The sequence below is a fragment of the Citrus clementina genome, unplaced genomic scaffold (assembly GCF_000493195.1).
Source record: "Citrus clementina cultivar Clemenules unplaced genomic scaffold, Citrus_clementina_v1.0 scaffold_3, whole genome shotgun sequence".
Taxonomy (NCBI): domain Eukaryota; kingdom Viridiplantae; phylum Streptophyta; class Magnoliopsida; order Sapindales; family Rutaceae; genus Citrus; species Citrus x clementina.
The window spans coordinates 30,694,820-30,708,159 of record NW_006262339.1 but is presented as its reverse complement, the minus strand read 5'-3'; the positions used below and the strand labels follow the sequence as shown (position 1 = coordinate 30,708,159).

The 13,340-nt window shown below is 33.8% G+C and overlaps 2 protein-coding genes across 2 annotated transcripts; both read left to right on the top strand.

Annotated features, from left to right (window-relative positions):
- Positions 1 to 6,761: 6,761 nt before the first annotated feature.
- Positions 6,762 to 10,349, top strand: LOC18048716 (probable sodium/metabolite cotransporter BASS1, chloroplastic). The gene is made up of 7 exons (XM_006442275.2): positions 6,762 to 7,454; positions 8,538 to 8,631; positions 8,719 to 8,752; positions 8,844 to 8,898; positions 9,210 to 9,293; positions 9,376 to 9,663; positions 9,945 to 10,349. The coding sequence occupies exons 1-7, from the start codon at positions 6,900 to 6,902 to the stop codon at positions 10,095 to 10,097; spliced, it is 1,263 nt and encodes a 420-aa protein (XP_006442338.1). The 5' UTR covers positions 6,762 to 6,899; the 3' UTR covers positions 10,098 to 10,349.
- A 1,120-nt stretch (positions 10,350 to 11,469) lies between these two features.
- LOC18048715 (protein Jade-1) lies at positions 11,470 to 12,849 on the top strand. The gene is made up of 2 exons (XM_006442274.2): positions 11,470 to 12,436; positions 12,534 to 12,849. Exons 1-2 carry the CDS (start codon positions 11,501 to 11,503, stop codon positions 12,585 to 12,587), a joined length of 990 nt encoding a protein of 329 aa, XP_006442337.1. The 5' UTR covers positions 11,470 to 11,500; the 3' UTR covers positions 12,588 to 12,849.
- The last annotated feature ends 491 nt before the right edge of the window (positions 12,850 to 13,340 follow it).

Here is a 13,340-nt window from a genome sequence, read left to right as displayed (position 1 = left end):
AAAAAGCATGCTAGATGAATTTGAGATGACTGACTTGGGCTTAATGAAGTATTTTCTTGGTATTCAAGTGAAGCAAGCCAGAGGAAAAATCTTCTTTTGTCAAGAAAAATATGTAGAAGATTTGTTGAAGAAATTCCACATGTTCAAATGCAAACCAGCACCTACTCCTATGGGTTTGAATGAAAAATTGAAACATGATGAAAAAGAAGAAAAGGCTAACGGAAGAATCTATAGAAGCTTGGTTGGTTCGTTGATTTATCTAACCAACTCAAGACCTGACATTTTGCACTCAGTTAGTGTTCTTTCTAGATTTATGGATGATCCAAGGAAGTCCCATTATATTGCAGCAAAGAGAATCTTAAGGTATCTTCAAGGAACAAAAAAGCAGGGGATCATGTATGAAAAAGAAGACAATTGCAAGCTTGTTGGTTTTACTGACAGTGATTGGGCTGGTTCCCTTGATGACAGAAAAAGCACATCAGGTTATTTATTTTGTCTTGGTACAAATGTGATTTCATGGAGCTCAAGGAAGCAGAAGTCAGTAGCTTTATCCTCAGCCGAGGCAGAGTACATTGCAGCAACTGAATCAGCTTGTGAAGCCGTTTGGCTTAGAAGAATTCTCAAGGATTTGCAGTTCAATCAAGATGTTGCAACAACAATTTATTGTGACAACATGTCAGCCATTGCTCTAACAAAGAACCCCGTATTTCATGCTAAATCTAAGCACATTGAGCTGCGTTACCACTACATCCGTGACTTAGTAAGCAAAGGAGAAGTTAATATGAAGTTTATCAGCACTAATGAGCAGCCAGCAGATTTTCTGACCAAAGCAATCATCATTGAGAAGTTTGAAAAATTCAAGAAGCAATTGAAGATTACTAATTAAGAGGGGGTGTTGAGATATAATTAGTAATCTAGTAAATTGAGCAAGAAGTTTGAAGGGTTATTTAGTTTGTTTTTCAACGTGAAGTAAAGGGTAGAATTGATGTTTGCAATGTGGCTTTGGAAATGTAAAGCATGATTAATGTAATCTCTAGAGTTGTCTATAATGCATATAAATATAGAACTCTGGTTGTATGAAAAGTAAGAGAGAAACGAAAAAATGAATTAAGCAATAAAATTTCAGTAATTTCCAGCAAAATACTCTGTTCTTAAATCAAAAGATTTTCTGCACTTCCGCTTGCACCCAACATGCACACCATTTTTTATTTTTATTTCTTTTCCTTCTTCAATCGTTGTTTCAAAGAACTTCTATGCTTTGTCAGTCTCATTTTCGTAGCATAGTTCCTCAATTTAACAATTTAAATATTACCACATCACGCTTTATGCCTCGACCAACCATCTCAATAGAAAGAACATGTACAAAAACTATGGAAGGAAAATTCTAGTAGAATGTCCAAACACAACATGAATATGATCCGAAACTATTAAGATCTAAATCCTCCCGTGTTCATGGGGAGATGATGATTCTTCCATTTTAAAGTTTCTGCATGCACAGCTTGTTCTTTGTTAAGTTTATTTATGTTGATCTGCAAGAGATGAAAAGCTTACTTATTATTGTCTAACAAGCCGTGATATTGTATATGTATATCTACCTAACCTAACCATTCCTTTTGGTTTAGGTTTCTCTTTTGGTTTTACTTTATAACTAACCATTCCTATTGATTAAACAATTAATAAACAAAAAAAAAAAGAATTCTACTTTAATTATTTGTTCTCATTCGATAATCTATCCTACCAGAAATTCTAGAATACATTGAGATATTGTGTTAGTCATCTAACGACTAAATAATGTTCTGTCATGTGTGCATTTATATCACTCATACTAATAAATATAATTCTAATAAAACTCTTTACTCCTGATGGAACCCTATAATTCTAATAAAAATTGGACAAAAGATATAATAAAAAAATCCATTCCATAATCATAAAGAATTTTTTTTTTAAAAAAAAAATCTGAGTTGTTTAATCCAGAAATACAATGAAATGAAACTGTAACAAGAGAAAGAGCAAAGTATTGCAATTACTAACCATTCGGATTATTTTGGCAAAAATATCACTGAATTTTAGATTCTTTGAAGCAAATTAAAATTAACAAAAACTGGCAGTAAAATACACACAGGTGACAAATTCATATAGAATTAAACCTCAATAAATGTACAGCGTACTATTCATTACTACAACATAATCACCATCATAATGGATATTTATGTGCATTTAGGATATGTTTGAGGGATTGCGTTGGATCCTCAAATAATATATAATTAATTTTGAAAATAGTTTTGAGTTATCTAAAAATTAGAGAAAATTTTTCTCTATATATTTGATAAATTACTCGTCAAAGTGTGGTCAATCTACAATGAAATGATCAAAATATTACTCTCAATTATGTATAAAAATAATTTCACTACTTTGTTATTTCTATTTATGTTTTCTAAAGATAATTAATACCAGTTAGGGGTGGGCATATTTTAACCGAACCGATCCAAACCGACCATTTGGATCGGTTTGGATCGGTTTCATTAGTAAAAAAACTGGTTTCTGTTTATTGAATTGCAAACCGACATCACTCGGTTTGGATTTCGGTTTGGAAGGATTCCAAACCGATTCAAACCGATCCAATCCAAAAATATTATATAATTACATTATATTCTAAGTTAAGCAATCTAACTAATTATATTTATCATTTTATCCAGATTTTCACAAATCAAAACTAATTAGGCCATAAGTTTTGACGGACAAGATGCACAATATTTTAATTGTCAAATGTTGTTCAACTTTATTTTAATTTTGTGAGTTTGTTTTGAATGAATAGGTTAAGAACTTCTTTATTAGGATGTATTATGTTGTAAACTTGTATGGATGTATCTTTGAATTGTTATGCAGATGTCAAAGTAGATATGAATAATATAAAAGAGGTATCAATTTGGATTACGGACAAAAAAAAAAAAAAATAATTTAGGTAAAATAATAAAAAAGAAGTGGGTTTTTAGCTAATAAACTCAAACCGAGAATCCAAACCGATCCAGTCGGTTTGGATCGGTTCAGTTTGAAAAATTTTTAAGTTGATATCGGTTTGAAATATTTTCAAACCGATAAGTTTGGATCGGTTTGAGAATATGTCTCAAACCGATCCAAACCGACTTTGCCCACCCCTAATACCAGTGTGCTAATAATATTCTTTTAAATTTAATAAAAAAAATAAATAAATAAATTATAAAAATATGTGTTCATTTAGAGTTGCAGGGTGTCACTCAGGTTGATTCATTTCAGACTTTGTTTTAAGGGTGGTTTTGGAAATACACATTCATGAAGGGCACTTTTGGTATTGTGCCTTCAAAATGTTCTCATACAATCAAATTTAAAAAATACCTTGTATAAATATTAGAATCAAAACAAAATATAATTATACTTCCGCATCCGAGTATGACTCAAGGTTTCTTTATTAGCTTTAGCATATTTATAATTACTTCTCATATTGGGACAAAAAAAATTGACCTCTAATCCATTCCTTCTAATTCTTTGATCTACCTAAAACAATCATGTATGCTAGACTCTAGAAATGTACATCAGGCATGTAGAATGTAGAACTTTTTTTAAGTATAAAATAAGATTCTACGTTAGTAGAATTATCAGAATTTTATGACTTTGAGTTAATTTCGACAGACAGCATGCTGACATTTCTTGCACGCATTAATAATAAACACTTGAGGAAATAATGAAACTACTACTTTCAAAAACCCAATAAAAACATGAAGATTACAGAGAGTAGCAAATAGGTTATGCCTCTATATGACATTGCTGTCTGGCAACTGCAGTTTTTAAGTTATACTTCTAAAGTGTTCCTTATATTTGTTTAATTACTTTTATTATATTTATTAAATTATTTTTCAAAATTCATATTTCATCACATCAAATATAGGCCGGAAAGGACCCTAAATATGAGAGAACAAAGAAAAAAAAATGTAATTCCTGACAACTAATTTAGATTTTAGCATCAATTATCATTAAAATTAAGTCGCATGAAACAAAATAAAAAATAATAATTGCTGTAAAATACGTACATGAGAGTCAGAAGGCTTGAGGATTTGTGAGATATAATTAGGGGTTTTTACAAGCGATATACAATGGGGAATAATAGGGAAATTATCGTTTTGACCCCTAATTTTTTTCCTAACTACGGTATCCCCTTTTTGCCCGCCCAATATCCCATTACCCTTGACCCGCTTGGTATTGCAAGTTTACCCTAAGGTAAATAGCGGATGAGGGTAGAGTTTTTTAACTTAAATTTTTTTGTTTGAAGTAATTAAATTCTATTATTTTTTCACTTTTAAATTTGCACTGATAAAATGATTAGATTCGAAAATTTAAATCAACAACTAGAAGCTTCCAAGAATGAGTGAAATTATAAATGAATGATTGATTATTTCTCCTATAACTTGGGTAAAATGTCTTTCATGTAATCCAATTGTGGTAATATTTACCTTTTTGTATCCCTTAACCGTTATCTTTTTTTCATAGAAAATTATCAGCCATATACCCTTAAATGACATCCGTATCAAACGTGTGTGAACACTTTTCAAGTGTATCACTCGTATACCCTAAGTTGACAAAACACCTCTGCCGTCCACCAATCCGTTAACTTCCGTTTGCAAGCGCTGACATCATAAGGGTAATTTAGTCTTTTAAGATTGATGAAACTTTGATTAAAAAAGACATGTCATCCCATTTATCGGATAATTGTTAATAATTGCTAAAAAAAAACTACTTTACAACCGAATCTACTCCTCTAAAATTTAACCTAAATTTTTAGAGATCTACTCCTCCAAGCTCCAATTGAAAATTTTTATGGTATAATATGTATAATTGTAAATAATATGTTGTTAATAATTTTTTTATGGTATAACATGGATTTTTTTATGGATAATTGCTAATAATATGTACCATTAATAATTCATTTTTTAATAAAAAAATGTATTGTTAATAACAAAATAAAAAAAAATTGTGTATTGAAAATTTACATTAATTTTTGGGGTAAATTTATCCTTTTTATCTCATTTTGAGTTTCAAGGGCAAAATAGTCAATTTGCCATAATTCTGTTAACTTTTTAACGGAAGTTAATGGATTGGTGGACAGCAGATGTGTTTTGTCAACTTAGGGTATACGAATGATATACTTAAAAAGTGTTTACAAACGTTTAATACATGTGTCATTTAAGAGTATACGACTGATAATTTTCCTTTTTTCATTTGACATATTCTGATTAGTCAGTCCAAGTCACATTAATTTTTCTTTAAAATCATTTTGGTCTCTGAGAATTTGAGCAAACTATGTCACACTCTTCCATTTTCAGGTACAAAAGATTATTTATATAGCGATCTTTATTTCATCATGTGATTAAGTTTTTTCATCTTTTAAATAATAATTTACTATCTTTTACATTATTTTTTAACCACATATAATCATTGTCACTTCAAATATGATACATTAGAATGTATCATACATTAACCCAATAATAGTGTCCAACAACTTAAAAGTTGAATCAACAAAACTATGTTTAGGTTTACAAAAATAACTTCTGAATTTGATGTATCATACATTATAATTCGAATTTAGAAAAAAATTTTATCAAATTTTTTTTTATTTTCTATAATCTATCCAGTCTAATACCTAATTGATTTGATCAATCCTAGTATAAATTAATGGTGAAAAAAAACCTAACAATTATTATAATATATCAAATCTAAAAGTTATTTTTGTAAATTTAAACATAATTTTGTTGATTCAACTTTTAAGTTGTTAGACACTACTATTGGGTGGGCAGCACTGATGTTTGCCCCGGGTCAAACCCCGAAAGAGCTCTAAAACGACGCTGTTTCATCGATTATTTTGTTTTTGTTTTTGTTTTCATTCTCGTTAAAACGACGCCTTTTTTCAAAAGGCAAAATTCTCACGCTTAACGGTTTAAGGCAAAAGCAATACCAGAAGCCCATAACCCATTTGTTTTCTCTTCCTATTCGTTTCACCACACTAGAATTTTGAGTACAATTCTTACACAGTTCATTTCTCCCAAAACCTAGTTGCCAACACAAACAAACTGCTTACTTCACTTCAAAAAACTTGTTGTAACCAACAACTTGCTTCTGTTGCTGCGCCTGTTGTCGTTGCTGCAGTGGTCTTGAGTTCGCAGATTCAGAAGAAGCAAGTCCAATGGATAGCTCTAAGTCGAGAATTTCTTGATAATGGGTGCTGCTATGCATCATTTCTTCGTTATTATTAATAGTCTAATTGTTGAAATTATTATGGTTATGAATTTGGTTGGGAGGGCGGTGAGAGAACGAAAAAAATAAAAACGACTTCATTCACAGTAAATCAGAACAAACAAAAAAAAATTCAAGCAGAAACAATGCCGCTAAGAGAACGAAGAAAAGGAAGAAGTAAGGGTTCAGCTGGGTTAAAGAAAGAAGAAGAAGAAGACTGCCATTTGCAAACCAAAACGACTTCGTTGAAAGCAAATCAGAACAAATGAAAAAATTAAAGCAGAAACGTCGTCGTTCAACAACGCTTGAAAACAAAAAAAATTAAGAGCCGAAACGGTATCGTTTCGGGATTTGACCCAGAGCAAACATCATTTTCCTTGTGTTAATATATGATATGTATCATAACATGCTTCATTGTAGAGTTGTATCATGAAAAAAAGAAAACCAAAAAAATGACAAAAAACCTAAATAAGATAATTAAGAGCAAACAGCCAAAATCAGCACAGGTAAGCATAATCCCATTACTCCTGCTATAAACTGGCAACCATGGAGTCTTTGTTGACAGAGATCACTGAGCAAGCAGTGTGTGAGTGATAATTACCAGTTAGTAATTACTTCATATTTAAGAGCGCACAAAAATGCAGTACTCAATTCCATGCTCTAACACAAGACTCAATTTTGAGCCATACACAACACACATTTCAAGCCACCGTCTAACACGAACTCAACTGCAACTAAGATCCCAATCCATTTCATCTTCCAAAAGCTCAGATCAGCTTATACTAAGATCCCAATCCCAATTCCAATCACGTTTACATGTAAAACCCATTTGGAATTCACCCATCACTCATCCTCGAAACCCCGAAAACACCAATTTTAGACTCACTAACTTTGGCCCTCTTCATTGCGGCATTTCATCGAACACCGCTGACGCTAATAACAGCCGGAGTTTTCGGGAATGGATTGAGTTAATTGGTGAATTGATATCAACTGCCTTTCCGATATGGGTATCTTTGGGTTGCTTATTGGGTTTGGTCAAGCCAAGTTCCTTCAACTGGGTCCAGCCAAAATGGACAATTATTGGCCTTACTCTCACCATGCTCGGTATGGGAATGACTCTCACTCTTGAAGATCTTCGTGGCGCTTTGGCCATGCCCAAGGAAATCATTTCTGGCTTTGTGCTTCAGTATTCGGTTTGTGTTTTTCTTCATTGCATTAATTATATTCAAAATTTATTCAACTGCAAAATGCTTAGATCTTTTATATGAATAAACGTGTGGTAGAATCATGATGAAACGTATGTGTTTATCTAAAATACATGTGGTGAGTACTATGCTCAAGTAATTTCACAAAATTTTCTATGCTGAAGAGTTTTGATCTTACGATACATAATTTAAAATCGTTATGTGTAAAAGTAAGAATGTATTATGACACATGAATGAATGAGCAACCGTAAAATTATTAAGACTGATGATAAATATTAAAATGTGTTAAGAAAAGACTGTGATGTAGATTGTCAGAGAATATAATGCTTTGTGTTTTGACCCTTAACCAAATCCACGCCATTGGTTTAATGGAGGCCCTACAACTACTCAATCCAACACATCCCATTCTCTGTTTGTTACCTTCAATCTCAATTATCAACAATTTACCTCATTTCAGTGAAAACAGCTTGTATAAATAAATATGTGAAGACTTTGCATATGATACATGAAGACAACAGGAGGGTTTCATTTCTGATAATTGAACAATAAAAGGAAAAGAAGAGAGAGAGAGAGAGAGAGGAAGAAGAATATGAGCACTTGAAACTTTACTGATATTAGTGTATCTATGTATACACTTGGTGTCCATCTACCTGGCGAAATGCCACGTGTTTCCTGCCTCCCATAGATTTTAGGCTTTTGCAAGAGCACCTCTTTCAAACTCGACTTCGCATGGTGGGTCCAGGGGCCTTCATGGTTTTCAAAAGAAAAGCCTATATCTACGCATTCAGAGGTTGTGAATTTAGGAATAGTGATACTGTAAACTTTATATGTATTTTAGAATCACTTTCACTCAACTCCCAATATATATTTGTTTTCCATAGCTTCAACAGCATTTTGGATATTTGAGGCTTTTCTCTATCTGTTCATTCTGGACTGAAGCTATGAAGAACCGGTTTTGCACTATAAGCAACAAATGTCAATTAGTTGACAAATGATGTTCACTTTCAGTCAACGTAACCATGTATTGAAATTTTTATACTAACTTAGATGACAATGGGTGACTGATTGCAGGTGATGCCAATATCAGGATTTCTTGTTAGTAAGCTCTTGAATCTACCATCTCATTATGCAGCTGGTTTAATATTGGTTGGGTGTTGCCCTGGTGGTAAGTACATCTGTTATTCTCTGAATATGGACTTGGCTACTTTATCACTATCCACATTTTGATAGTTTTGTTATCTCTTGGATGCAGGTACAGCAAGCAACATTGTCACTTACATTGCACGGTATGTGAATCTACGTAAACAAAATTATTCCTCCTCTTCTGTTCTTATGCCTGCCAAAATCAGATGACCTGATGGCCTATTTGTTTTCCAGTGGAAATGTAGCACTTTCAGTGTTGATGACAGCCGCAAGCACTCTCTCTGCTGTGGTCAGTTAGCTAATTTTTCTTACTTATCCAATGCTGTCTTCCTTTAAATCATTTTTAGGACGGGACTATGTTAATGTTGATGTAGATCCAATAACAGGAATAAATTTACTGTTCTATAATTTCCTTAACATTAAAGTTTCAAATACTTTTCTTTTGTGATGCGTACAAGTAGTCATGTTGCTTGCCAACTATTTGGTTCAGTTTTCTGGAAAGAGGGTTGGAGTTGGTATAGTGCAGTTAAACTTTTGTTCTCTCAAAATTACCACTCACCGATATTAAATTAAATCTTCTCTTCCCATTTCATTTTTCAGGTCATGACCCCCTTCCTTACAGCCAAACTTGCTGGACAATATGTTGCGGTAGATGCTATGGGTTTGTTTATGTCCACATTGCAAGTGAGCTCTCCTGCTGAAATACTGTTTTCTAACTGTTGTTGTTTGCAGTAAACTACAATTATTGATTGTGCCATGTCCTCAGGTTGTGCTTCTTCCTGTACTGGGCGGTGCATTTCTAAATCAATATTTCCATAGCTTGGTTAAGTTTGTCTCTCCCTTGATGCCACCCATTGCTGTGGGAACCGTTGCAATTCTTTGTGGCAATGCAATTGCTCAGAGTGCTTCTGCAATCCTTACGTCTGGTCCGCAAGTGGCGCTAGCAGCATTTCTTCTTCATGCATCTGGTTTTTTCTTTGGATATGTACTTGCAAGGATGCTCGGGATTGATGTGGCATCTTGTCGAACCATCTCTATTGAGGTTGGGATGCAGGTAATTGTTATTATGTATAGTTCAATTTCTAAGACAGAGAAGCTCCTTGTTTCATCTAGAAGTGATCCTTCACAGCGTTCCACATCAATAATTGAATATAGAAGAGCAAATGCATCTGGCTGTGTGTTGAAAACAAAATGAACTCTCATATTTTGATCATGGTTCTGGGGCCTGCTGGCAATTATTCTGAGTTAAATCAGATAACACTTTCATAGAGGAGCCAGCCCCTTCTATTTTTATTTAATTTTTGTTAAGCTTATTTTAATGATTTCATGTACCAGAACTCGGTGCTTGGAGTCGTTCTTGCCTCTCAGCACTTTGGAAGCCCGCTGGCAGCAGTACCATGTGCAGTTTCTAGCGTCTGTCATTCAATCTTTGGAAGCGTCTTAGCAGGAATTTGGAGACGCTCTACACCCAAGCAAATGCAGGATTGAAACAATATATCAAAATTGTGTAGTGTAGCTGTAGAAATAAGTTTGAACCTTAACCAGTATGTACTTGAGATGTTAAAAATATTACCACCGGATAACTGATTGACAATGTTGGTTCCTAAAGTAGATGTAGCTCAATTCAAAACAATCCCGGTTCTGAAGCTGATCTGGTACTGGTAAATGCTTTAATGAAGAGAGATTGGGCGTTACGTGCTGTAATTTGTTGTTAAAGAAAGTTAAGATGCCTTACAATTCTGAAGGGAGCCACCATTGTGCCATGACGTTATAACATATATTCATCGATGCATTATGGCCCATTTCCCCTTTCTTGAGAAACAAAATTTAAGGTCTCATGAGACTCGGTCCCTCTTTCAGAAATGCATTTGGTATAGCTAGAAATGTTTTTAAATTTACTAGTAATATAAAGAAATGCATTTGGTACAAGTAGATTTTTTTAAAAATTTATTAAGTAAAATTTATAGAAACATGAAATTATTTTCACTCAACTTTGACAATGGTATACTTCTTACAGTAAAATGGATAATTTCCTCTATATTGATATTCTATATAGAAATAACTTTCATGTAATCATAAAAAATTTTAATGCCAACTTGGGTCAATTACAAATAAGAATAAACTTTACATTGCAATAAATTATAAATTTTCTAGATCCTTTAAAGAACTTATTTGTCCATAGTAATAATTATCCATATATTGCAAAAAATATATATTATATTACATTAAAGGTTCAAAATGAAATAAAATATTTTTACAAAATTATTTTAGACAATAATTTATTCTTTAAACCTTTAAAGTGAATTTCTATATTCCCAACAGTACACAAATATATGTACTATTTTTTAATACACACACACAGTAGTCACACCCAAACACATACTATATTAATTAATTATCAATGTATAGCGTACTTTACTTCTATATCACTTAAAGAATAATTTAAGGCATAATAATCATTTTTATAATTACACCTCTATATAATTATAACCTACTCATAGTAATAAAATTATTAGTTTGATTCTAATATTATAATTACAGAGAGATTTCACTGCAGTAACAACTAACAATGTTATTTAAATATACATATTTTATTTAACTATACATATTTGACTCGCTAGCATCTGATGAAAAGATCCATCCCCGCGCCCGCCTAAAATAACCCAAAGTCGTCCAATCTTTTGGCGGCTTTTGTTCGTAGAAGTTTCAACTTTTAAAAGACGAAAAGATCCAAACCCGCCAAATTCAAAAACCCCAAAAGATTCCTCAGATCCCGCCACGCTACCGGCCACCCTCACTGTTTCAAAAGAATCAACAACCCAAATGAAATCTTTCACAAACAAAAAATCAAAACCTCAAAAACTTTCTTTCACTTTACACAAATCAACAAAATGAATACCAAATTCGAAGCCTTGCCCCCTCTCAAGAGATTCAGGCTCATGCAACAGCAACGAGAAGAACAAGAAGGAGGACAACAGCATCATCAACAGAAAATTCAAGAATCCGATGAATCCATAGCCAAAAACCTTTGCCTCCCGGCGAAGAAGAGAAAATATTGCTTCTACCCACCACCATTACCTTCATCTGATTCTCCGGCAACCAGGACCGTGGGCGCCGGCGGCGGTATCGGTTCATTCACTACATATTCCTTGCCGGCCAAGAAAAGGGTATGGGCAATTCAACCCGATTTGTCATTTCTTGATCTCAATGTTGAGTGGAAGCCGCCGTCGTTCATAGAAACCAAAGACGAGTGCATTCAAGAACAAGAAGAAATCCAACAAGAAGAAGAGGATGATGGGATTCTGTGTACAGTATGTCAAAGCACGGACGGGGACTCGAAAGACCCCATTGTTTTTTGCGACGGGTGTGATCTAATGGTGCACGCCACTTGCTACGGCAACCCACTTGTTAAAGAAATCCCAGATGGGGACTGGTTCTGCGCCCAATGCTTGGCTGCTAACGATGAGAATCGGGCGTTTTCTTGTTGTCTGTGTCCTGTTGGTGGCGGAGCAATGAAGCCTACTAAAGATGGTCTATGGGCCCACGTGGTGTGTGCAGTGTTGGTGCCAGAGGTGTTCTTTGAGGATCCGGAAGGGAGAGAAGGGATTGATTGCTCAAAGGTGCCTAAGACGAGGAGGGAGAAGAGGTGTTATATTTGTAAGAGTAAAAGGGGATGTTCTGTTGAATGTTCTGAGCCTAAGTGTTGCCTTTCTTTTCATGTCACCTGTGGGTTGAGCGAGGATCTTTGTATTGAGTATAGGGAAGGGAAGAAGGGTGGTGCTGTTGTTGCTGGCTTCTGTAAAGATCATACCGAGATATGGAAGAAGGTAAAGTAAATATTTGCTAAATATGTGGTTTTTTTTTCCCAAGTATGATGATTTGTTAGTGATGGTTTTGTTAATGGATTTTGTTTTCTTTATGCAGCAACAGCAGACGGGTAAGTACAAGATTGTGGCCAGAGATGATTGCAAGAAATGAGTAGCTTTTTGGGGGCCGATATATTCAACAATGGGTTTGTCCCTCTATCAAAATTTATGATCTCTGATTGTAACCTTTGTTTTTAGATGATAATTATGCTTATATTGGATTAGTTGAAATAAAGCCTTTGGGTATTAGCCGTTGGTTTGGCAAGCTTGGTACAGAGGTGCCATTCAAATCCTTTTGGCAACTGATCTCTTATTTATCAGATAAAATGGGTGATCATAACTTGAAAAGTAGCATTTGTGCTTTAATTCAAACGGACGGGTAAAGTTTTATTGTTGGTTCATCTGAGATGACCTGTGTTTATATACTTCTCTTATTTTTCTAAGATAAGATGAAAGGCTTGTGAAATTGAAATTTAAATTTGGGTTCAAATCAATGACTTTGCTGAAATAACTACATTCTTGGTAAAGCAAACTTTGTTTGCATGTTTCTGATTAAGGTACTTGATGAAGGATTCTCAGAAGTAGCTGCTTATGAACAGCTTTAATGGTGATTAGGGTAGAATATTGAGTGATTTCACTCATAACTAGATCGTGTTATTCTGATGGTTGAAGCTAATTTTATCTTTTGCTGAGAGTTTTGCACGAGCAATATTTGCCTTTTGCTAACAGCTCTGTGTACATTGCAATACCAAACATTCTAGAGAAGATAAAATAACAAAGTTAGGTTACTGTATAATAGCAATGCTACCAAAGTTGGGTTAGCAAATCTCTCTCTCTCTCTTTTCTTTTTCTGAATAAGCCACAA

Bases quoted from the DNA above. Each gene is read 5' to 3' on its own strand.
- LOC18048715 (XM_006442274.2), top strand. From the start codon at position 11,501: ATGAATACCAAATTCGAAGCCTTGCCCCCTCTCAAGAGATTCAGGCTC. The intron at 12,437-12,533 runs GTAAAGTAAATA...TTCTTTATGCAG, and splicing joins ATACCGAGATATGGAAGAAG to CAACAGCAGACGGGTAAGTA.
- LOC18048716 (XM_006442275.2), top strand. From the start codon at position 6,900: ATGCAGTACTCAATTCCATGCTCTAACACAAGACTCAATTTTGAGCCA. The intron at 7,455-8,537 runs GTTTGTGTTTTT...GACTGATTGCAG, and splicing joins GCTTTGTGCTTCAGTATTCG to GTGATGCCAATATCAGGATT. The intron at 8,753-8,843 runs GTATGTGAATCT...TTTGTTTTCCAG, and splicing joins ATTGTCACTTACATTGCACG to TGGAAATGTAGCACTTTCAG.